This window comes from Megalobrama amblycephala, linkage group LG13 (genome assembly GCF_018812025.1).
Source record: "Megalobrama amblycephala isolate DHTTF-2021 linkage group LG13, ASM1881202v1, whole genome shotgun sequence".
NCBI lineage: Eukaryota > Metazoa > Chordata > Actinopteri > Cypriniformes > Xenocyprididae > Megalobrama > Megalobrama amblycephala.
In genome coordinates, this window is record NC_063056.1 from 14,526,344 (window position 1) to 14,551,024 (window position 24,681).

Here is a 24,681-nt window from a genome sequence, read left to right on the forward strand (position 1 = left end):
CCAGTTTGGGAGCCACTGCGTTAACCTATTAATTAAATACGTAATGTTTATAAATTGTCTTCCGGTTGTATTTACTGCCTAATTTGCTGCAAGTTTTCTGTCTCAATTAAAGTGTTTAATTCAGACTGAAAAGATCAGAACAGTAAATCTTTTGAAATAAACGAAATAAACGTTATGTCATTCATTAGGAATGAGTAAAGACCAGTGACATAATCGGCATGGCTTTTTTTCCCAGAAAACACACACACACACACACCGGTTGAGCCGGTTTATTAACCACAAACACACCCTGAAGAGCAGGATACAGGGTGAAAATGCCAAATCTCAGTGTCTCAGTCCTGCCTGGGGTTTCACACTGTTACTAAGTGTGTGAAAGATCTGAAACTTCCTGTAGCAACATGAAACTGGCTCCTTCTTTATAAATATTTTGACGCAGAGGTGTATGAATAAATTCACATAAACTGAAGCAGCCTACAGCAGGTTAGCTGGTTGCCATGGTACCTTGCAGCATGCTCCTGTAGGCCGCCTCCGATATGGCGTAGATATGTGGAGGCATCTCATGCCGTTTCTTCCCACGATACATCTCTATGATGGATTCTGTATAGATGGGCAGGTTCTTATAGGGGTTGATCACCACACAAAACAGGCCGGAGTATGTCTGTGGGACACAAGCACAATAATTCAGACAGTTAGTGATAATCATGTTTTGTATATGTAGAAACTGTTCTTGGCAGAGACAGAACGCCCTCAGACCGCCCACAGTCTCTTCACTGACTGCCTGATAGACCCTGCACACAAAATTAACAGCCAGCCACTTGCAAAAATCAGAAGCTTAAATCTGATTGGCTGCCTTTACCCAGCATCCTGAAGTCAGAGTGCTCAGGTTTTTATCAGTCCTAAGCACATTTTGAAACAAAGAACAATAAGCGATTTTAAAGGGAACCTATTATGCCACTTTTCACAAGATGTACTGTAATATAAGTCTCTGGTGTCCACAGAATGTGTCTGTGAAGTTTCAGCTCAAAATACCCCACGGATAATTTATTATAGCTTGTCAAATTTGCCCCTATTTGGGTGTGAGCAAAAACAGTTTTTGTGTGCCCCTTTAAATGCAAATGAGCTGCTGCTCCCGGCCCCCTTTTCAGAAGAGGGCGGAGCTTTAACAGCGAGTGCTTCAGATACTCAAAGACAACAAAACTGGAGAATCTCACGCAGACAAAATGTCAGAAACTGTCAGTAATGGTGTTCACTGTTCAGCTTACATGTTTGAACCGGACTCGGAGAACTTTTTGAATGCATCTGGACGTTTCTGAATGGTTAGTGGATAAATTGATGTAGTTGTTGTAGAGTTAGGTTTGATTCAACTCATCGACTAGCATTGCACTGTCATGTTAATCTTTTTTGCAAATCCAGCATTGAACTGACCCTCATTTGTGAAGCAGTTCAACCACGCCGTCCTCAGTGGCTCAGATGCAGGGAGTCTATGGAGACTCTTATGTTCATTAGCACATCCAAGAACAGAACTTATGTAATGTTTTTTTTGGGGGGCGCAGATATGGTATATCTCCGAGTAAACAGAAATGGCGGACTGCCACGGGCGATGTTTATGCTAATAGGGCAGATCATCTCCAGTCATAGGCAAGGCTTCCCTACTCTTACCTAAGAGTAGGGGAAATCACTTGTTTGGAGAGACTGTTTATGATTTATGGGGATTATAAAACAAGGAGTAGGTGGATTTTTAACATTATAGGCTGTTTTTTTTTTTTTTTACACACACTGTGGACACACATTTGTGTTCAAACACCTTATAAAAGTGAATTTTGCATAATAGGTCCCCTTTAAGGAAGAACTAATCACTGAATTTTCCAAAGTTTGCAAGATTAGTGCAACATTTTTTTAAAGAGCTTTAGGTTTGCTGTGCTTGTTTGTAGGACTGCACAATTTGAGCAAAAATTTTTAGAGACGTTTTATTATTATTATTATAAAAATATTAAACAAAATAACTATAAGACTATAACTATAAGGCTACTTCACTGTAAAAATAAATAACAAAACTAATGTGTGTCTTTTCCTCATTTTTTCCCCTCATTTTCAAATGTTAAACCACTGAGTGTTTAATTTGGTGGAAAACTGTATATTCCATTTTGTTTTCCGTGTTATGTTACTTTATATATAACATTAATAATAATATTTAAAAAAAAAAAAAAATGTACCATATTAATTTTAGTGAATTTTACCCTGCATCTAATTTTAGTTGATGTTAAAGTGAAAAAATTTAACTAAATATTCATATATATATAATTACATTTTACATATTAATTTAAACAAGTAACATTTAACAAAAAAACAACCAGTGGAAACTTACCTTGCTCATCTTAGCGCATTATTTTTAATGGAAATTTTCAGAATTTATGCACATATTGAGCATATTTTTTTAAGTTATATTTATGGGCCTTTTGTGCCTTTATTCATAGAGGACAGTAGAGAGTGCATAAAAACAAAGCAAACTGGTCAGTCACTTTACGTGTTGTCAGATGGTCTGTTTCTGTCTAAGCTGGTGGTTCTTTGGTCAGAATAAGCTGTGAAATGGATTAGAATTTAAATTTGATCACTGAACCAAGTCAGACGAAGTAAACATTGGTCTCAAGTAACTGTGTTGACAGATGCGTTATGAATAAGGGCCCTTGATCTTGTGTTTGTATAAGTGTGTCTGTTCATGTGTGTTTGTACTTTCTTGGCTGCGTTCTGCATGAAACCTGAGCAGAAATTCAAACCGTGAGCCTTTGATGAACAAACACACGCGTGTGTATCTGTGCATGTAACACTATCCTTCTCGCTTACTCAGAGAAAACCCATACACACATGCCCACACACACTCATGTGATGGCAGGGCACAGTCGTGGGCATGTGTCAGGACTTAATGATCACTAAAAACATGTGGGGAACAACTCAAGCTAAAAGGAAAACACTCACATATATGAGTCCTGAATAGTATCTCTCTCGTAGATTGTGTAAGACAGAGGCCTCATTGAGGCATGTGAGATCGGCCATGTCTTCAACTTTACTGAATCGGGGTGGGTTCATCCGCTGGAGCTCCTCCCTCGAAAGCGTCATTTTCTTCCCACTGTCAGTAAGCTCCACATCCACCTCGTCGCCCCGCTCCTCGCGCACACTTGCAGACTGACAAAAGGAAACACAGGCAGAAAAATAAAGGATGATGAGAGATTAAATGAATGTGCCCTTTATAAAATGTCTTTCATGGAACATGTGCTACCAACTCCACATTTGTAGCCGATGTGTCACAGTCCTTTATTAAAGTCATAATCACAGTAAAGTCAAATGTCCGATGTTGGCTCACAATTAAGCACATTTATGTGTCAGTACTGTGACGTAAAACAATAAATAAAAGCAAATTAGTGAAAAATTCAATACAGCATAAAATAGAGTACAAGAAATACTGTTGATGTATATTTACAATTATAATTTCAATGTAAATATAATACCTATATTTTACATACATTAGAGTAGGCTATTAAATACTGGATTTAAAATGTGCAATCAAAATTGTCAAAAATAAAAAGCTAAATGGATGCCAAAACATATACACTGCCCTCCAAAAGTTTGGAAACACCCCTGGCAAAGTGTGGTTTTGGACGATATCAGCATAAATCCTTATCATTTTTTGGTGCAAATACATTACAGTAACTTGACATTATCATTGAAGACCACCAATAATAATTTTCATTTTTATTACATGATAATGGCAATATATACATGTCAAAGTCAGATATGCCCCTTTGCCAGCTGTGATGCCTTGTTACTGGTTTAAACTTGGCCCAGGTTTGTAAAAGATTTTTGGGTCAGCACACCTTAATAGCTTCAACAATTGATTGCCAATTATGTTTAGAATACAATGAACCAATCAGAACCCAGTTTAGGTCAGATAGCTGCTAATGCTGGATATTTTGATGAATTGAAAATTTAAGTTTTTTCTATGTATAAACTGTTTATATAATTGTGTTGTCCCTTATTAGTGCAAAATTATCACAAATTAAAAAGGATTCATGCCAATATTGTCCAAAACCCCACTTTTCTAGAAAGTTTCCAAACTTTTGGAGGGCAGTGTATATATAAAAGAATTATATGTACAGTGGGTACGGAAAGTATTCAGACCCCCTTAAATTTTTCACTCTTTGTTATATTGCAGCCATTAGCATATTTTTTTTTATGTACACACAGCACCCCATATTGACAGAAAAAACACAGAATTGTTGACATTTTTGCAGATTTATTAAAAAAGAAAAACTGAAATATCACATGGTCCTAAGTATTCAGACCCTTTGCTGTGACACTCATATATTTAACTCAGGTGCTGTCCATTTCTTCTGATCATCCTTGAGATGGTTCTACACCTTCATTTGAGTCCAGCTGTGTTTGATTATACTGATCTGAACTTGATTAGGAAAGCCACACACCTGTCTATATAAGACCTTACAGCTCACAGTGCATGTCAGAGCAAATGAGAATCATGAGGTCAAAGGAACTGCCTGAAGAGCTCAGAGACAGAATTGTGGCAAGGCACAGATCTGGCCAAGGTTACAAAAAAATTAATGCAGCACTTAAGGTTCCTAAGAGCACAGTGGCCTCCATAATCCTTAAATGGAAGACGTTTGGGACGACCAGAACCCTTCCTAGAGCTGGCCGTCCGGACAAACTGAGCTATCGGGGGAGAAGAGCCTTGGTGAGAGAGGTAAAGAAGAACCCAAAGATCACTGTGGCTGAGCTCCAGAGATGCAGTCGGGAGATGGGAGAAAGTTGTAGAAAGTCAACCATCACTGCAGCCCTCCACCAGTCGGGGCAGAGTGGCCTGACGGAAGCCTCTCCTCAGTGCAAGACACATGAAAGCCCGCATAGAGTTTGCCAAGATGGTGAGAAATAAGATTCTCTGGTCTGATGAGACCAAGATAGAACTTTTTGGCCTTAGTTCTAAGCGGTATGTGTGGAGAAAACCAGGCACTGCTCATCACCTGTCTAATACAGTCCCAACAGTGAAGCATGGTGGTGGCAGCATCATGCTGTGGGGGTGTTTTTCAGCTGCAGGGACAGGACGACTGGTTGCAATTGAGAGAAAGATGAATGCGGCCAAGTACAGGGATATCCTGGATGAAAACCTTCTCCAGAGTGCTCAGGACCTCAGACTGGGCTGAAGGTTTACCTTCCAACAAGACAATGACCCTAAGCACACAGCTAAAATAATGAAGGAGTGGCTTCACAACAACTCTGTAACTGTTCTTGAATGGCCCAGCCAGAGCCCTGACTTAAACCCAATTGAGTATCTCTGGAGAGACCTAAAAATGGCTGTCCACCAACGTTTACCATCCAACCTGACAGAACTGGAGAGGATCTGCAAGGAGGAATGGCAGAGGATCCCCAAATCCAGGTGTGAAAAACTTGTTGCATCTTTCCCAAAAAGACTCATGGCTGTATTAGATCAAAAGGGTGCTTCTACTAAATACTGAGCAAAGGGTCTGAATACTTAGGACCATGTGATATTTCAGTTTTTCTTTTTTAATAAATCTGCAAAAATGTCAACGATTCTGTGTTTTTCTGTCAATGTGGGGTGCTGTGTGTACATTAATGAGGAAAAAAATGAACTTAAATGATTTTAGCAAATGGCTGCAATATAACAAAGAGTGAAAAATTTAAGGGGGTTTGAATACTTTCCGTACCCACTGTATATTTAGTTTTATACTTGTTTTATTTTATATGTTTTTATATATTTTTATATAAAATATGTTTATATATATATAATATATAAGGGGTGTGATGAGATATTACCATGATGGAGTGTGAGGATGAAATTAGGATAGAATATGCCACTGCTACGTTTACATTACGCCTCTACTGTCGTTTTGCTTTTTATAGAAATAGAAATCATTTAATTCAGTTGGACATCGGTCGCTTCAATTCCATCCAGCTCATCCAACATGAGCTGCAGAGTCATACATGGTGCAGCAGGAATCGGAGTTCACTGATCATGTGACGAGATGACTGACAAGACCATGGCGGAGGATTCATTGCACATCTTGTAGAATGTGCACTCAGCACCGCTGCTTCCTATTGACAGAGTTTGTGTGATCGCGAAATCGAAAGCGGAAGTAAAACGCGAGTGAGTGCACATTCAAACACGATTTCAATACCCCACATTTTGAGAGCGGCTCCCTGATGCATGCAAATATCTCCCAGTATAAAAGCTATCTTAGGCTGGGCTGTGTAGTTGCAACCATCTCTTTGTGGAAAGGAGTTCATTTAGGAGGTCAAAAGTTGCAGAAGCTCATATTTATGTACAGTTCTAAGGTCTGAAGAGACTCATACAGGAGAGAAACCAGTTGAGTTTGTGGCAAAACCTTTGGCAGTGCTTGAATATTGTTGTCTTTTACTGCATATGATAATTCATACTCAGAAAGTTGAACTGAAATTACATTCATTACAAGATGATTAGTTAAAACATTTCAAATGCATTTAAAAAAAAAATCATGAAATATGATTTCAGTAATTTGACATTTCTTGATGGTTTTCATGAAGGTTTATGGTTTCAATAGATGCACCCTGCCAGAAATGTTACCAAAGCACAGTGGGACTTTAGTGGGCTTATTCAAACAACATTGCAAGATAAACACACAGTTTCTGTGTTTCAGAGATTGATAATGATACTTAATATTCTTCTACAGACCACTGACTCCCTCGCACAAGCACAGTCACTTTGTAGGAAACAGAGAATACATTCATGTTTGATGGAGACAGACAGTCTGAGGGGGAGTGTGTCAGGGGTTCAGAAACAGAAATAGATATACTGAGACATAGAGAGGGAGAGTTTAGAGTGCCGCCTTCATGACCTCCAACAGGAAGTGCCGAAATCTCCCTCTCTGTTCTCTCTGGCAGTCAGTCACATTCTCAACATGGGACACTTCATGACGAGGCCTCATTTTGCACTGCGGTGACGTTTAACATTGAGCAACCACTGGCTCATCAAGTGTATTGAGCTATTCATAGAGTGTCATATCAAAGCACTAAAGCCCTGACTCAAACACGTGTTCGGTGGGTGGGCTGACAGGACTTTCTGAAGTAGCTTTAGATCTGAAACTTTAACTAGAAGGAGAACAACATAAACAAGGTCAAAAGTTAAGCAGCAGATTACAGCCTCCTGTCATGGCTTGTACTACAGCTCCTCAAGAACTTGTAACCAACTAAAAGCTCTGGTTCATTTAGTCACCTGTTATGTAATCCTAATTATTTACCTTAATTCTGTGGAACTGAAATTTAAACTATTAAAGGTCCCGTTTTTCGTGGTTTTTTGAAGCTTTGATTGTGTTTATAGTGTGCAATAAAACATGTGTTCATGTTTCGCGTGTAAAAAAACACAGTATTTTTCATATAATTTACTTATCTGTATACCACTGTTTCCACTGTCATAAAAACGGGCTGATGACTTCCTTGTTCTATGAAGTCCCTCCTTCAGAAATACGTAACGAGTTCTGATTGTGCCAGCGGTTCCTGTGTTGTGATTCGACAGCAGCTTAGCGAACCTTGCCCGGAAAGGTCACGCCTCTTACCATAACGTGGAGATGCACGCGCTCAGTGTTATTGTAAACATGTCTTTAATTTTACCCTATCAATTTGAGCCGGAATCAGACCCGGTGATTGGACTGCGGGATGAAAATAACAGCGTTTCGACGACATGGCGACAAACACACTCTACAAACGCAACTCTTGTGTATTCCTGTGGGCGGAGGTTAGTCAAAAAACTGTTTTAGTGACGTCATTAAAGAAGGAAGTAGAGGGATGTAGTCCAAACTGGCCGTTCGATGTAGGCGACTTCTGTTAAATAAAATATCTCGCTTGGCATTGAACTTTGAGCTTTAAAATTTTACAGATTTTATTTATACTCTAACAACAACATTACACACTAACTAAAGTTTGAAACATGGGATCACAAAGAACAGGACCTTTAAAACCGGTTCTATGCTCACAAGAGACACAAGGTGGCAAGTTTGTATTTCTATAAGTGGGAATGATATTTGAAAGCTACAGTAGAAGGGAAGATTTTCAGTCAATAACGACATAAATTCGGGTTTGTTTCACACACAAATCAACCATATGACTTATGAATATAGCTTATGAGTCATATGGACCTTGTATACTGTCACTGTATGAAAAAGAACAGCAAAATATTCTAAAATATTTCCTTTATATTTGAAATATCTCCTTTTGTGTTCCACATGGAAAAGAAAGTCATACAGGTTTGGATGATGACAGATTTTATTATTATTATTATTATGGATATCAAGTTGGAAATCACTTTAAGCATTAAAGTGAAAATATTTGTTGCATTTGTTGTGGTTAACACAAAACGCATTTTTGCTGTTAAAAATGCGAGACACAGGTCAGTGGAATGAAAAGATTTGCAAAGTCTAGAGGCGCATTTTGTAAAAGCTGAACTTTTTGTAACTCTTTTCCCACCATTGAAGGAATTTCCCATCATTTATGATATAATGCTTCCCCACCATTGACGGAATTTTTCGGCAATCCATGTTTTCACTGACATACGGTAGGGGGCGCTATTACACATCTTCTGAAAAAGTACAGAATCAAGACCGTAAAGCCGAGTTCAGACTGCACGATTTTAGCCCCGATTTTGGCTTGCCGACAGGTTTTGAGAAATTGCCAACAAATGCCCGAAATCACAGGCAAATCGGTGCTCGTTCACGCGAGTGACAATCATGCAGTGTGAATGAGCAAAGACACGATCACGCTAAATATCTGGGCCTGTCGGCGATTCAAAATCCTGCTGTGTGAAAAGTGACTGAAAACTACATCGGCGATGACCGACAGCCAATTAAAGAGAGCAAGATACAGAGCAGCGGGGAGTTCATGGAGGAGTTATAGACCACTCTTGTTGCAGAACACACAATCGTCTCCCCAACAATTTCCTCCTCTATATTCTTCTTTTCTTTTTCTTGTTTTCGCTGCAAATCAGTGCACAGGCCATTCGTATTGCAAGCTTCTTGCGGGCTACCATTTTTAATAATAATCCCAGTCTCACATGAGAACTCCGGTCTTGATAACGCGTTGTTTCCTTGTCACATCTCGCGTGTGTTTGGTTGTGAAACGTAGTTTGCGGGCCAGACAGAGTTGTCGGCGATTCTTCCTATTATAAAGTCATGCAGTGTGAAACCTTCTGTTGCCAATCCATCGTACAGTTTGAACACAGCAGCGACTGAATGCTGGCCAAGATAGTCATGCAGTGTGAAAAGTGACCCGACTACTTTGAAAATTGTGCAGTCTGAACTCGGCTTTAATCTTCAGGTTTGTTGAGGAATGCAATATACTCTATCTATGTTTTGATCTTCATTCTGAATCCAATCCGGACGTAGTCTTTGACAAAAATGGGATTTTCTTAGCTTTTAGTCTAAAATGTTGCTTTTTTATGAAACTTACCCACATTCACGTGTTGATACATTTTTTTTGCATGAAGCTATGAAAATTATCAAAATGATCAAAAACAAGGGCGATGGCTGGCAAAAAAACGCTGTCAGGAAAGCGTTAACTTGAGCGGCACGTTTTTTGAATGGCGTGTCGTGGGAGATGCTGCAAATGACGTGAGATGGGAGAAGCAAGCACAACGGTTAAAGACGTCCATCTAGTGCGTGTTTACATTGAAAAACAATGGAAAAGTAGTTCAGTTTATTGGAAAAACACCATCTGTGTGAATGGCCCCTTAGTAGTGGACCAATAAATCATCAAGGCTGATATATCGGCTTATATTTGGAATTTTTTCTGTACGCCCAGTAAGTGTCGGAAGCGGGACTTGTATATTGACAGCACTGGGACTTTTATTTTGACAGTGCTGAGTTTACTGTCTTTGTTTGACAATTATGTCTAAGTTATTAGATCTAAAATGTTAAATAAAGAAATTAAACAGTATTTGAAAAAAGTATTATAGCATTTGCTATAACTATAATACTTTTTCATATACCATTTACTATATTTAACATTTCTGTCTATACTTTATTTTTTTTATTATTATTTATTTCATATTCACTGTGTATGTAAAATTTGGTTTCTAACTAAAGTATACATTTTCACCAAGTTCAAATTATTCAAATTATTTTTTCCATATTGACTCATTTTCAAATTATTTATTTCTAATTTAGTATTCATACAATATTTTGTCAAATAAATGTAAATTTTATTGCAGCATGTATTATTTACTATCTTAAAGGATTAGTTCACTTTCAAATTAAAATTTCATGATAATTTACTCACCCCCATGTCATCCAAGATGTTCATGTCTTTCTTTCTTCAGTCGAAAAGAAATTATGGTTTTTGATGAAAACATTCCTGTATTTTTCTCCATATAGTGGACTTCAATGGAGCCCAAACAGTTGAAGGTCAAAATTACAGTTTCATTGCAGCTTCAAAGCGTTCTACACGATCCCAGTATAAGGGTCTTATCTAGAGAAACCATCACTCATTTTCTAAAAAAAAAAAAAAAAAAAATATATACTTTTAACCTTAAACGTTCATCTTGAACTAGCTCTCTTCTTCTTCTTCCTTCCTCCACAAGACAAAGTTTGAACTAATTGTTATATACTTATATTGTATATGACAATTTAGTTCAAACTTTGACCTGTGGAGGGCAGTAATACACTTAGCAGTGTCTACACTGCTGGAATTCTAAGAGAAGAAGAAGAGAGCTAGTTCAAGATGAGCATTTATTGTTAAAAGTATATAATTTTTTTTTTTTTTTTTTAGAAAATGACGGATTGTTTCGCTAGATAAGACCCTTATTCCTTATCTAGGATCATGCAGATCCCTTTGAAGCTGCAAGGGAAATTGTAATGTTGACCTTCAACTGTTTGGAGTCCATTGAAGTCCACTATATGGAGAAAAATCCTGGAATGTTTTCATCAAAAACCATAATTTCTTTTCAACTGAAGAAAGAAAGACATAAACATCTTGGATGACATGGGGGTGAGTAAATTATCAGGAAATTTAATTTGAAAGTGAACTAATCCTATATAATAATATCTATCAGCATCAGCCTTAAAAAAACTATATTTGTTGACCAAACTCTTAGTATCTTACCTCAAACCCATGTTTCTCTGAAGGCACCCATACAAGTCTCTTAGCCGCCCAATCAGCTTGGCTAGAGGCAGAGAACTTTGAGGTTGGTGACCCAGGCCCCGCCCCTGTGGCCAGGAGGCGGGTGACATCATTAGCACTGCCCCCCGCTGACCTGGACATGGTTGTAGCACTGCATAGGAGAAAGAAGGAGAGAGACGTTACATTTTATGGAGGAAACACAGCAGAGACCGATCATTACCCTTAATAAAATTATAATCATCATCATTATGATGCCACTGAAGCAATCAGCCAGTCCATCAATCACAAGATAGGGCAACAGAGGATGGGGAGAGACAAACCAGCAGACAGAGAGTGTTGAGAGAGAAATAGGGAGAGGATTACAGTATTGTGACATTTAATAATGCAGTCATACTGAAGGACAGCCTGATCAAGAGCCTCAGCAACGGTATGCACATGAGAAAATGTGTGTGTGACTGTGCATAACATGTGCAAATATGATTAAGAAAATATACAACCACATGTACATCTGTGTAATTTGGGTCTTGTTGCTGAATTTCTGCATCTCAGCTCCACCAAAGAATTTATTAAAGAAGAAGAAGAAGAAGAAAACAATGTTTTTCATCCTTGTTCAGTGAACCATAAACAATTGTAGCACATTCACCTGTGGAACGGTTTATAGGCAGGAGACAATTAATGTCACAAAATGTCAAAGAGACCTTTCTACTGAAAAACACCAGGAGAAAGATGCCGAGGGTCCATGTTCACCTGCACGAACATGCCATAGTCCTGGTGCAGGGAGGCATGAGGACTGCAGATGTGGACAGAGCAATAAACTGCAATGTCCGTAATGTAAGATACCAAAAACAGTGCTACGGGGAGACAGGAAGGACAGCTGATTATCCTTGAAGAGCCAAACCACGTGTAACCATATGTCCCCCCAGATGTGTTTGCGAACTTGCAAGTGCCTTGGTGGAAGAGTGGGGTAACATTTCACAGCAAGACCTGGCAAATCTGCTGCAGTCCATAAGGATGAGATGCACTGTAGTACTTAAAGCAGCTGGTGGACACACCAGATACTTTGAAATCAACCCCTGCTGAATACAAAAGAGGATATTTGAAGAATATGGGTAACCAAACAGTTGTCGGGCCCCATTGATTTCCATAGTATTTTTTTTTTTCTCATACTATGGAAGTCAAAGGCTACAATCAACTGTTTGTTTACTGGCATTCTTCAAAAAAATCATCTTTTGTGCTCAGCAGAAGAAAGAAATTCATACAGGTTTGAAATAACTTGAGGGTGAGTAAATGATGACAGAATTTTCTAACCCTTTAAGAAATTTGCTGCAAAAAAAAAACAGTTGAAAGTGAAAAGATGTTTCTTTTTTGCTGAGTATAGTTTTCTGAACACCTTTTGACCCAACTTTTTGTTGGATCAAAAGTAAAGCCATTTGTTGCACCACAGTTATTTTGTCAGGCTGTTTGAGATGCTCAAACCGAAAGAAGCTGGAAAGAGCTATCCACAAGCATTCATCCATTTTTGTTTTTAATGGCAATTGTTTGGCTGGTGCAGGAAAGTGCATGTGATCTGCCATCTTTGCTTATGTGTGCAAAATTCTGCAGCCAGGTTTTTCACATGAGCTGTGAATGCAACTAATTACTCTGGAGCTGCTGGAAAAAGACATTGCTTATGACTGTGATGTGAAAACATACACTACCGTTCAAAAGTTCGCAGTTGACAACATTTTTAATGTTTTTGAAAGAAGCCTCTTATGCTCACCAAGGCCTCGTTTATATGATCAAAATACAGTAAAAAAACAGTAATTGTACAATAATTATACTTTTAAATAATTTTTAAAAAGCAATTTATTCCTGTGATGGCAAAGCTGAATTTTCATCAGATTACATCGGATTACTCCAGTCTTCAGTGTCAGAAATCATTCTAATATGCTGAATTGTTGCTCAAGAAACATATTTCTTAGTGTTATTTTCAATGTTGTGCTGCTTAAACGTGCCCTAGAATTAAAAATTAAATTTATCTTGGCATAGTTAAATAACAAGAGTTCAGTACATGGAAATGACATACAGTGAGTCTCAAACACCATTGTTTCCTCCTTCTTATATAAATCTCATTTGTTTAAAAGACCTCCGACAAACAGGCAAATCTCAACATAACACTGTTACGTAACAGTCGGGATCATTAATATGTACGCCCCCAATATTTGCATATGCCAGCTCATGTTCAAGCATTACACAAGGGCAGTACGTCTGGATGTGCACAGCTGAATCATCAGACTAGGTAAGCAAGCAAGGACAACAGTGAAAAATGGCGGATGGAGATAATAAATGACATGATCCATGATAACATGATATTTTTAGTGATATTTGTAAATTGTCTTTCTAAATGTTTCGTTAGCATGTTGCTAATGTACTGTTAAATGTGGTTAAAGTTACCATTGTTTCTTACTGTATTCACGGAGACAAGAGCCGTCATTTTTTTCATTATTAAACACTTGCAGTCTGTATAATTCATAAACACAACTTCATTCTTTGTAAATCTCTCCAACAGTGTGTAATGTTAGCTTTAGCCACGGAGCACTATCAAACTCATTCAGAATCAAATGTAAACATCCAAACAAATACTATACTTACGCGATTAGACATGTTGCATGACGAACATTTTGTAAAGATCCATTTTGAGGGTTATATTAGCTGATTGAACTTTGTTTATTCTGTTTAAGGCAAGCGCGAGCTCCGTGGGTGGGGAGCGTGAGCATTTAAAGGGGCCGCAGCCTAAATCAGCTCATATTTAATGATGCCTCAAAATAGGCAGTTAAAAAAATTTATTAAAAAAAAATCTATGGGGTACTTTGAGCTGAAATCTCACACACACATTCAGGGGACACCTTAGACTTATATTACATCTTTTAAAAAGACGTTCTACGGCACCTTTAATATTTTTGTGGAAACATTTTTTTTCCAAGATTGTTTGATGAATAAAAAGTTCAAAAGATCAGCATTTTTTTCTCATTCGAGAAGCCATTTCACACAGATATATGTCACTATAAGGAATAAAAGACTATCTCAACTTCCATTTCATGACAACTTAAATTTCTTCCAGCATGGGCTAAAAGAATCATATCCAGCAAAACCTTGACTATTTGGTTAAAGGTGCAGTAAGCGATTTCTGAGAAACGCTATTGAAAGTGGATTGGACTGAGCAGCACAACACACCTGTAGCCAATCAGCAGTAAGGGCGTGTCTACATGATGGTGGAGGAGAGAGAGTGAGCAAGAGGGAGATTTGAAGAAAGACTGTAGAAAGAGACATTATAAAAGAGTGAAGGTCAGAGGGATATCGCTGGAAAAAGAAGGGTTGCGTTGTTTCTGCTCCATACTTGAGTAACATTGGTTTTGCTGTTTCACAGAACCAAGACATGCTGTTGTTGTAATGTTAGCCATAGTAACAGGACAGTTTTGAGTGTCACTGTTTGAAGCTGGTGTGCTGCTGGAAACTAACAACCAACTCTTGCTTGTATACTTGTGTACTGTATGTTTATTTTTTGTTCTTCCTTGTTTTCTTTATTTTGCAAGCATTATTTTGCTTCACTTCAGTTATGATAAAGAGACATCTACTTTTGAATAGCGTATTCGTGCATTTTGGGGGTGGAGTAATGAAGGGAGGGGTGTGTTTGTTTGGGGTGATTTTAACCCTTAAATGCATGACTGTTTCGCCAATCATTCTTACATATTCGGGTCTTTATCGACCCAGATCTATATCTAACACGGAAGGATCTCTACCTGTCGCGATAGTATAAAACTCCTCTGATATTAGAGTAACAATTACAGAAGAATAAAATAAAGCATATTTTGTTACCTTTTGGAGCTTGAAAGGGCTCAGTTTGAGCAGATGTTTTATGCCATCATCACTGTCCTCGTCAGAGCTCATTTCCCAGTAAATTCAGCAAATAAAAGGCTAGTTTTATGTTTGAGGTCACAAATATGAGCCCATTCGCGATCTCAAACGTATTCTCAAAACTATATAATTTTCAACATCTTCAAAATCAATATTTAGGTCGCTAACAGCTTCACCAGATGACAGATACAGTCATATTTGATTGCGTTCAGTACTTGCTCTGCTGTAAATCGCTGAGCCATTTCATGTTTTTCTTATTATTTCGTTTTCTGTCTGAATGAGTCGTCACTTCAGCATTGTGTATCAGACATTGGCACCTTGTGGAATAAAGGTGAATTGCACTTATTCCATCATCTAAGATTCAATTATTGTTGTGCAGAAAAAATATAAGCACACTCATACACACCTCGGGTCGTTAGCGACCCTATACAATTTTTTAAAAAAATGAACACAAAAATAGGCATTCTTTTATAATTTTATGATTTTTTTCTTGTTATATTCTTTATAATGAATTGATTGAGGAATACCAAGAAGGTTGATGTCTAACTTTAAAAAATGAATGAGGAGGAGGCTAGTGAATGACGTCCCGGGTCACTAAAGACCCGAGGTATGCATTTAAGAGTTAAAAATCAACAGTTTTCAACAATGTTTCTCAGAAATCGCTTAAAGCAGAGCAGTGTTTTTATACCACCACAGTGTTTAGACTTATGAGGGGAAATCAACCTATGAACGGCTTACTTATAATTATCTTTGCATGTTAAACTGGGTTAGGAGAAAGTATTTTAGCATAGAAAAAAAAAAAAACACACTACATCTTTAAGTTTTTTCTTCCTATCTGTGTGTTTGATGCAGGAGTGTTCCTCTGTGTGTGTATGTGCTACATGTGTGTCTGAGGTGGATAGAGGGACAATGTGCATGTTCTGAATTTGATGGATCAGTGAAGTGACAACCAGGCCAGAAAGCAAAGAGTGGAAATGAGGTCTTCACATATAACCTTACAGGGGAAAACAGGCCATTCAGGCCGTATATTCCAATCCATGATACATACTGCCAAACAAGCCCTTCTGCTTTATTGCATTCTAGTGCATAATGGCGGGGGACTGCATCTTAGCTGAACACTAAACCTGCCCAGCTTAAAGATATTGTTCATCCATTTACTTAGCCTCATGTTTCAAACCCTCATGACATTGTTCCATGGAACACAAAAGGAGATGTTACACAGAATTCCTTTGCTGCTCTTTATTGAATGTGAATGGGGACGGTGGCTATCAAGCTCCAAAAAAATGACCAAAAAAAAAAATAAAAATAAATAATTCACAATCACAGTGGTCTGTATGATTTGTGCACTATTACAATCTAAATCCATATGATACTTCTGTGTAAGAAACAGACCAAAATAAATAGCTCTCAAATGTCATTCACATTTGCTAACATTAAAATATGGTGTGTAAAGTCTAGGGCTGTCACTTTCAATTATTTTGGTAATTACTACTCAGCAGATTATTTTGATGACTAATCAGGCAATCAGATATTTTTTATAGTAAGAAATAAAAATAAACCTGATTGAACAATAAAGAGTTACACTTTATTGTAAGGTGCATTTATTCAATTAATATAAGTAATATTATTTAAAGTTTATAGTTTGGTTTATGGTGAATGCTTCTGGTGATGCTTTAGTTTACTTTAGTTTTTTTTTTTTTTACAATGTACTTACTGTGTTAATAACATATGCATAATTACATGCAACTAACCCTAAACCAACCCCTATTCCCTATAGTAAGTACATGAAGTTAAATAATATTACTCAGCACTTAAATGTAAGTGTATAATTACACTTTAACAAGGACACCTTAAAATAAAAAATGTAACCAGTTTCGTTTAATGCTATTACCATAGAAAGTACAAGTAACGAGTAATAAAGTGTTACCCAATAGCCTTTAAAATGACTTAAAATACATAAATAATCACAATAAGGCAATAATAATTGAATCAATGAAAAAGTAATCTTAAAATACATAATGTAATATATGTGCGCACATCAGCCTGTTTTATACTGCAATAAAGACAGATATGCATTAAAATATGCATACATGTCTTGCAAATTAGTCAAGTCATAAGTTTTATTATATAATAATAATAGTAATGTGTGTACTATATGTAAAGTTTGCAATACAACGCAAAAGTCATGCGTACACATTTTTATGGCCCTCCTAAGATGTCATCTTCACATCCCCATTCACTTTTATTGTATGGAAATTGGAAAAGAGCAGCATGGACATTCTGTAAAACTTGTCCTTTTGTGTTCCCACAGAAGAAAAAACGACATACAGGTTTGGAACAGCATGAGAACGAGTGAATAAGAGAATTGTTATTTCTGGGTGTGCTATTCCCATATCAGTCAAGCCAAGAAAGGCCCATCATCATGTGTTCTCCAGCAAATGGAGCACAAAAATACACCTTTACCACCTTCCTCTTTATGTGAGTGCACTAGAGAGAAAAAAAATCCTCATAAACCATTCTGATATTCAGTATTGCTCAGATAAACAGGTTCCCTGTTTAAAATAGCATTGTTATACACAGTTTAAATCCATATTCAAATCAATTAGCCTGCATAATAAAGCACTCTGTTGTGACATCCCGGCACTGAAGAAGACTGTGAGCCTGTGGGCAATACAGGTCCTGCCTGACCAGATGCAGAAGTGGCCTCACCCGTCTGTGTTTCAAGACCTTTCATTACGAAAGCAAGAACTTGTTAAACCAATTAAAGTCATCCAAGTTTTCTGACTGAGGTTGCGCAACACATAGGGAATGTGTATGAACTAGCCAAACTATTATTTTTTGTCATCTGCTCTTTGTCCCAGACCTCAAAATTCCCCACAGGGCTTCAGAGCTCTTTTCCAAAGAACACAAAGTGATGCTGGCTGGTTTAGTCTATGCATGTCAATCACTTGGGTGTGTTTTTCTGAAAGTGTGTTGGCAGCGTCTGCCACATGACAGTTGCACCAATTTGACAATTTGGTCACTTTGAAGATATTTCCAAACGATCATGCAGAAGATGCAGGGCCATAACCAGCACACGCCTCTCAATATTCAGATTAACGGTCGAGCAATGTGGATTTGTCAATAGTTGCCTGCCTGTGAGTGTGTGTTCTCTACATGGGAAAGTCTGGGTTACACAACTTACCCATCAACACCGTCCCTCTCACAGTGACTATGAGATCACTTATATGCCTTACTCACAAGAGGTGAACCTGTCAGAGTGTGTGCGCTTGTGCATGACAAATATGACAGGAATGAGGGTGTATCTTTTTCATTCTGTCTGTCTCATTCACTTCCTCTCTCAATTTTTCTATTTTAAAAGTATTTTATTGGAATAATTGTTTGTTTTACATGAAATATTGCCAACACATCAATATAAAATAATTGCAAAATATAAGAAAAAACATTTAAAGATGAATGAAATCAAGATGAATGAAGTCAGTATGAATTTCAGAGAAGTGACCGGTGCCTGCAGATCATATATAAATTTGGCTGTGACAGATGCATGACTCTCTCTCTCTCTTTCCCTCATACACAAAGTAGTTTAAAGCTGATCTTTCATTTCTGACTTGTGAGGTAAGAATATGAAAAGATGAGACTAAACAAAAGGAATGGACATGATTATGTGTGTCTGATTCTCTGACGCGGCAATAAAGCACCAAACACGCGTTCTATTTTCTATTATATTATTACGATACCGCTAATAACGTCGGGTTCCCATGGCAACATAATTCCGCGAGTATTATATGCGCGTTCCAGTCTGAACTCGCCTATACTGCCTTAAAATGCTGTCTAAGTAGCAAGTGCCCTAGGTTTTGAGACACTGCGCCGGTAGCCGGGCTGGGTCGTGTCTGTGCTGTATATATGTCTTGCAAAGCTGATCTATTCTCATAATAGAAGACCTACAATAGCCTACAAAGAGGAGAAACCACACCTCGGGCATTAGGCTATATGTGACAAATAAATAGAGCACCTCTGATGGGTTAATGTGGCACAGAAAGGCATGGACCGCTCATACTTTCTTAAGATGGCTCAGGGAAACACCCTTTAACGGTGATTACTGTATCTGCATATGAAGATGAGACATTAATGTCTCTGAATTATTAAATATATGTATTTACTTGCCTCCCAAAGAGCGTGCTATAGGAAAACGCTTAATACATAATGTATAAAACGTTTTGATACAGCAAATGCGTGTTAATGTGACTGTTTTCTATCATGCATTTTAATGCCGGGGTCTTGCCTGATCTCTATACACACTCTTGGGGGGTACTGTCCTTCTCCGGTGTCATTTTCGGCTTTATTTCGAGGCCCTATAACCCACTGAAACATGATCACGCGCACGGCACAGAATAAGGAGATACGGACATAATACAAGACAACGCGTGTCTTACCTTAAATGTGTTAATCCACTCTCGGGATATGACTAGCTGTGAAGAGAAAAGAAACGTGCTCTCGTGTTTTTCTTTTCAGTGTGAGAGTGCTAATAGTGCAAATGCGGCTTTTCACATTACAGCGCTCCCGTGAAGCCGCAAACTCATTCACACTGAGAATAAAATAGACAGTAAAGCGAAGTGATGGCAAACGGAGGACTTCGCCAAAACGCCGACGCTTCCTCACTGTTGGCCAATAGCGTTCAGGATATGCACGCGTAGTCCCGCCCTCCAGAAAATAGAAGCTAATTAAAGCCCTCACTATCCCTTTAAACCCGCCTTGTGAATAGGACACCGCGGCCACGCCTTTGTACTGGCAGATTCTCGCTCGACAGCCAATTATGTGCGCGACAGTATGATTGACAGCACTAACGAACCAATGGATTGAGTGGATTGGGTGAAGCTTGCCCGGATTGACGTGGCTGGTGGCCAATAGCGCAAAAGCAGCAGGTGCCGCTGCAGACTGTCGCGCGGAGGGGTAGAGATTTTGCGCGCTCTTTGTTGACAGCAGCGCAGTGTGTCTGTCTGAGGCGAGAATGATCCCTGAAGCGAGCTGGACGCCCCAGATTCCGCATTAATGCCGAGGAATCTGAAGATCAGGGTCTGGATGGCCGCTTCTAACAATTACACAAGTCAAAAACGGAACAAAATACTTAAATTGGGCACAAATGCACCATTTTCGTCTGTACAGCTAACAAATACAGTTACCATTTAGCATTTAATTATTAGCCTACTATTTGTATTATTAGTAGTATTTTATACAATTTTTACATACAATTAGTAGGCCTATTATTAGTAGGCTAGGCCTAAAACATTTACAGAGATACAAAATATTTCGATTTCAAATAGATTACATGGATGCAAACTCCTCACCTTTCAGTGAGAACTCACCTTTTTGAGATCAAAATAGGTCACCAATGAGATTTGCATGACATTACATTAAGTTGGGTACATTAAGTACTGCTTGTTTCATTAAATACTGTACAGTGTTTCCTGTACTCTTGTAATATTTTATGTATTTGAGGTCTGAGATGTGGCAAACAGTATTACCATCTAATCAGCCAATATTGTCTTAAATATCCTGTATTGCACTTTGTCTTTTATAACATGAGATTTTAACCAAATGTTGATTTTGGTAAAATGTTGTAACAAAATGTTATTTTTTTACGTGAAAAATTACAGTTTTGGACATATAGGGTAATAAAAAATAAATGAAAAAAATCCCTTTAAAGTAACTACAAATGAGCATGTAAAGCAAATAACTTAAAAAAAATAATAAAATCCGCGCGCAGCATGCCCCTGCCTCGCGCAATGTTCTCACCTTTTTTCCCCCTTACCTGTTTGCATGCATGAGATTAGCATATATATTTATAAATGCATATAAAATGCATCAGTTTCCACAAAAATATTTCTTGTAGCCTAATAATTGTAAAAATTGTATTTCACAATATTACTGTTTTTACTGTATATGTTTTGATCAAATAAATGCAGTCTTGGTAAGCATAAGGGACTTCTTTTGGGGGGAAAAACATAGAAAACATGTATGCATTTCATTATTATAAATATTATAAATTCATAAATATGCCCTGATAGCATCTATTTGATGTGTGTTTACATCTGGAAAGCCTTTATTTTTTTTTATTTTTTTTTAGTGTTCTGCAATACATCTATAGAACGTTTCCTGTCAGATGTCAAATAGACGTTTAGAAGATGTCTTCAAGATGTTTATGATTTAAAATGTATGTAAAACTGACATCTTAAAGATGTTTGTACACAGCAGATGCTTTCCAGATGAAGTGATCTTTAACAGACATCTTGCAGATGCACATGTGATTTCTGGGACGTCATTCAAGCATAATAATGATGATAATCATTTATTAATTCTAATAATTATTATCAGTGATAAATATAAGTTGCATCCCAAATGACGCACTATACACTACACTGTAAAAAAAATCCCGTTGTTTCTACGGAAAAATACCGGCAGCTGTGGTTACCAGAACAATACTGTAAAAATGACATCAAACCGTAAACCTACTTACGGAGTTACATGTGAATTTTACATTTTAAATATGTATATTTAACATTGGATTTCAGTACACTGTAAAAAAAATCCCAGTAAAATTTACGGTAAAATAACATATTTCATTAACTGATATAATGTTAATTTACCAACCTAATGAAGTACTAATATCTGTTTTGTATCTTTATAATACACTGACAATCACCAAACCCAGTGGTGATAAGAGTCACATGATGAATCAAAGTTCATCACAAGCAGCTTTTCCACAAGCTGAGGAGGACAATACTAATATATAGAAGGAGCACACAGTGTCATTCACACACACACTAAACACCATCATGGTAACATGCATGAAATTTTAAAAATGCAATAAACATTAATTTAACAACATTAGATGTAACATAAAACCCTAATGTACATAACTGATTAGAAAAAAATGAGAAAAACTAAGAAGAAACAGAGTTATTTCAACAAAAATATATCAAATGTGAAGTGTCACGCAGGGAATTGTGGGAATGTCAATTTACGTTTTTTCACTGTAAATTTTACAATAAATTGTTGTTTTTCACTTTCAAAAACTGTGAATTTAACGGTATTTTACTGTAAAATTACATTAAATGTACCGTTAGATCTAACAGTTTTTCACCGCAGCATTTTTACAGTCTTTTACTGTTAAAATCATGGTCATTTTTTACAGTGTATGCACTTATACACTATCCATGTAGTGTGTGAATTGTATAAGGTCATTAAACATCGGAGTCTGATCCCCCCTTCCCCTCCACTATGTAATTAAAGCTGCGACAGTTGAGTGCCTGAAGTGTCCAACATTCCACACTTCATTTTTTCCGTTAATTTAGTGCATCATCCGGGTATTTAAAGTGTAATTTTTCTTTTTGGAATTTTCGGTGTGAATGCAATACTCGCACTATTTATACTTAAAAACGTAGTGCATAAGTACGCGAATTGGGACGAACCTATAGTAACAATATAAATGTTGTTCTTGTTATTATTAATAGGTATATTGTCATTACCTAACAATTATTACAATTCAGATGTTCATAAAAATACCTTTTTAAGACCTGCATTTAAAATAGAATTTTAGAATACAAATAGAAATGTAGGAGACGAGTCAAGAAATCATGTTTGTTTATTACACATGTCCATGAAGCACATTCAGTAATGTGAATGGTATCAAAGGAACAGCACAGAGGCCTGGACACTGACTGACCAACAACTTAACCGCATTTAGAAAATGAAATAAAAATAGAACATGAGCCACTGGATGCCATGGTGAACTGAGGCATTACTGAATTAAGTAATGAAATCATCTGATAATTAGACAGGGTAATAGTTTTTTTAGAGTAGGAGTATTTAGAAAACAATGAGGTCAAAGTGCAAGTGATGGTCCAGTTATGGCAGAGATATTAAACTGGAGTAACCTGACAGACAAGCACTCAGTCACACACAACACACAGGCCTATTAATAGAATTTTGTGATCATGAAGACTAATGATAAACAGGCAAGCTTACATAAACAGGAAAAAGATAAATAGATTATAAGTGGGTCAATTAAAGCAACAATTGTTTATTGAAATAGAGCCCAGGGCTACATATCTAAGATTATCCTAATATAGTAACAACTGTATGTATCCCTAAGTTTAACCTGCAATACCTGAACAGGGTTCAATCCAGTGCATGTATATTTCAGTCCTCACCTAAAACTACACCAGTGCTATCCGCAGAACTGGAGAGACAGAGACCATTTTATCTTCTGCCTACTATGAATATGAATTGTCTGACTAAATTTAGTCATATATCTTCTATTTCTAATACTAATGCTATGCAATCATATATGTAAGCATAATTGCACAACATTTTTGAAAGAGAATAAATACTTTTATTCAACAAAGGTGCATTCAATTGATCAAAAGTAATATATATATTTATAAATGCATATAAAAATGCATAAGTTTCCACAAAAATATTTAGCAGCACAACTTTTTCCAACTGTGATGCTGTAACAATAAGAAATGTTTCTTGTAATAATTGTAAATATTGTATTATTTCACAATATTAATGTTTTTACTGTTTTGATCAAATAAATGCAGTCTTGGTAAACATAAGGGACTTCTTTGAAAAAAGGAAAAAAAAAAAGCATGTATGCATTTCTTTCTTCTATGGAACACAAAAGAAGATATTTTGAAAGTCAATGGGGTCCAAACGACTTTATATGGACGAAAAAGAGACAAAATATCTTCTTTTCAAAGGAGAAAGAAATAAACACAGGTTTGGAACAGCGAGTAAATGATGACAAATGATGTCATTTTTGGGTGAACTATCCTTTTAACTGATCTCATACATCTGCATCCACAGAACTCAGCAAAAAGATCCACAGATTTTAATTGGAACTGAAATATCACAAACTTCTACACAACTCCGACCCTTTGCATGTTAGTTGAATAAATATTTAGCATAATTTGATCATGCATGCAGCTACCAATAACAGTAGCCAAGTTTCCATCCACTTCTTGCTCTGTTATATTATCGTAAAAATGCAAAGTTTGCAAAATTTTCATCCATTTGGCCTTTCACCAATAAGACGAAAAAAAAAAACGTATTGTCGCTTATGCAAAAAGACATTGATTCAATATCTAATTGTAGTTATAAAGGTCAGTTCCAGTCATTTTTCAAATGTTGAATCAACATCAATTTGTTGTGAATTCACACTTTTTAAAGTAACATATAAATAACTAAAACTGAGTGTGTTACGGTTTTACATTTTGGAAAAAAAAAATTTGTTTTCAGTTTTTGTTTTCATACTTTGAACCATTTTCAATCCCTGAGAGAAAAGCTGCCCCAAAAATGACTCATACAACTGTAATAGGCAACGAAGAATGCCTATCATTAAACAAATGAGATATATAAATCTCATTTGTTTAAAAGACCTCTGACGAACAGGCGAATCTCAACATAACACCGACTGTTACGTAACAGTCGGGGTGTATGCCCCAATATTTGCATATGCCAGCCCATGATTGAGGCATTACACAAGGGCAGGACGTCTGTATGTGCACTGCAGAATAATCAGACAAGGTAAGCAAGCAAGGAAAACAGCGAAAAATGGCA

General features: G+C 37.1%; 1 protein-coding gene across 8 annotated transcripts in view; it reads right to left on the minus strand.

Annotated features, from left to right (window-relative positions):
• myh14 (myosin, heavy chain 14, non-muscle) overlaps positions 1–19,706 on the minus strand; it is a 59,815-nt gene extending 40,109 nt beyond the window's left edge. For 6 of the 8 annotated variants that reach the window (XM_048152050.1, XM_048152045.1, XM_048152049.1 and 3 more), the window contains exons 1-4: positions 19,494–19,706; positions 11,149–11,317; positions 2,974–3,180; positions 502–658 (exon numbers count right to left, since the gene is read on the minus strand). In XM_048152050.1, the coding sequence (XP_048008007.1) occupies positions 502–658; positions 2,974–3,180; positions 11,149–11,307 (523 nt within the window). In that variant the 5' untranslated portion in view covers positions 11,308–11,317; positions 19,494–19,706. The remainder of the gene's footprint in view (positions 1–501; positions 659–2,973; positions 3,181–11,148; positions 11,318–19,493) is intronic. The other 2 variants (XM_048152052.1, XM_048152051.1) reach the window with 1 other exon arrangement.
• Between the last annotated feature and the right edge of the window lie 4,975 nt (positions 19,707–24,681).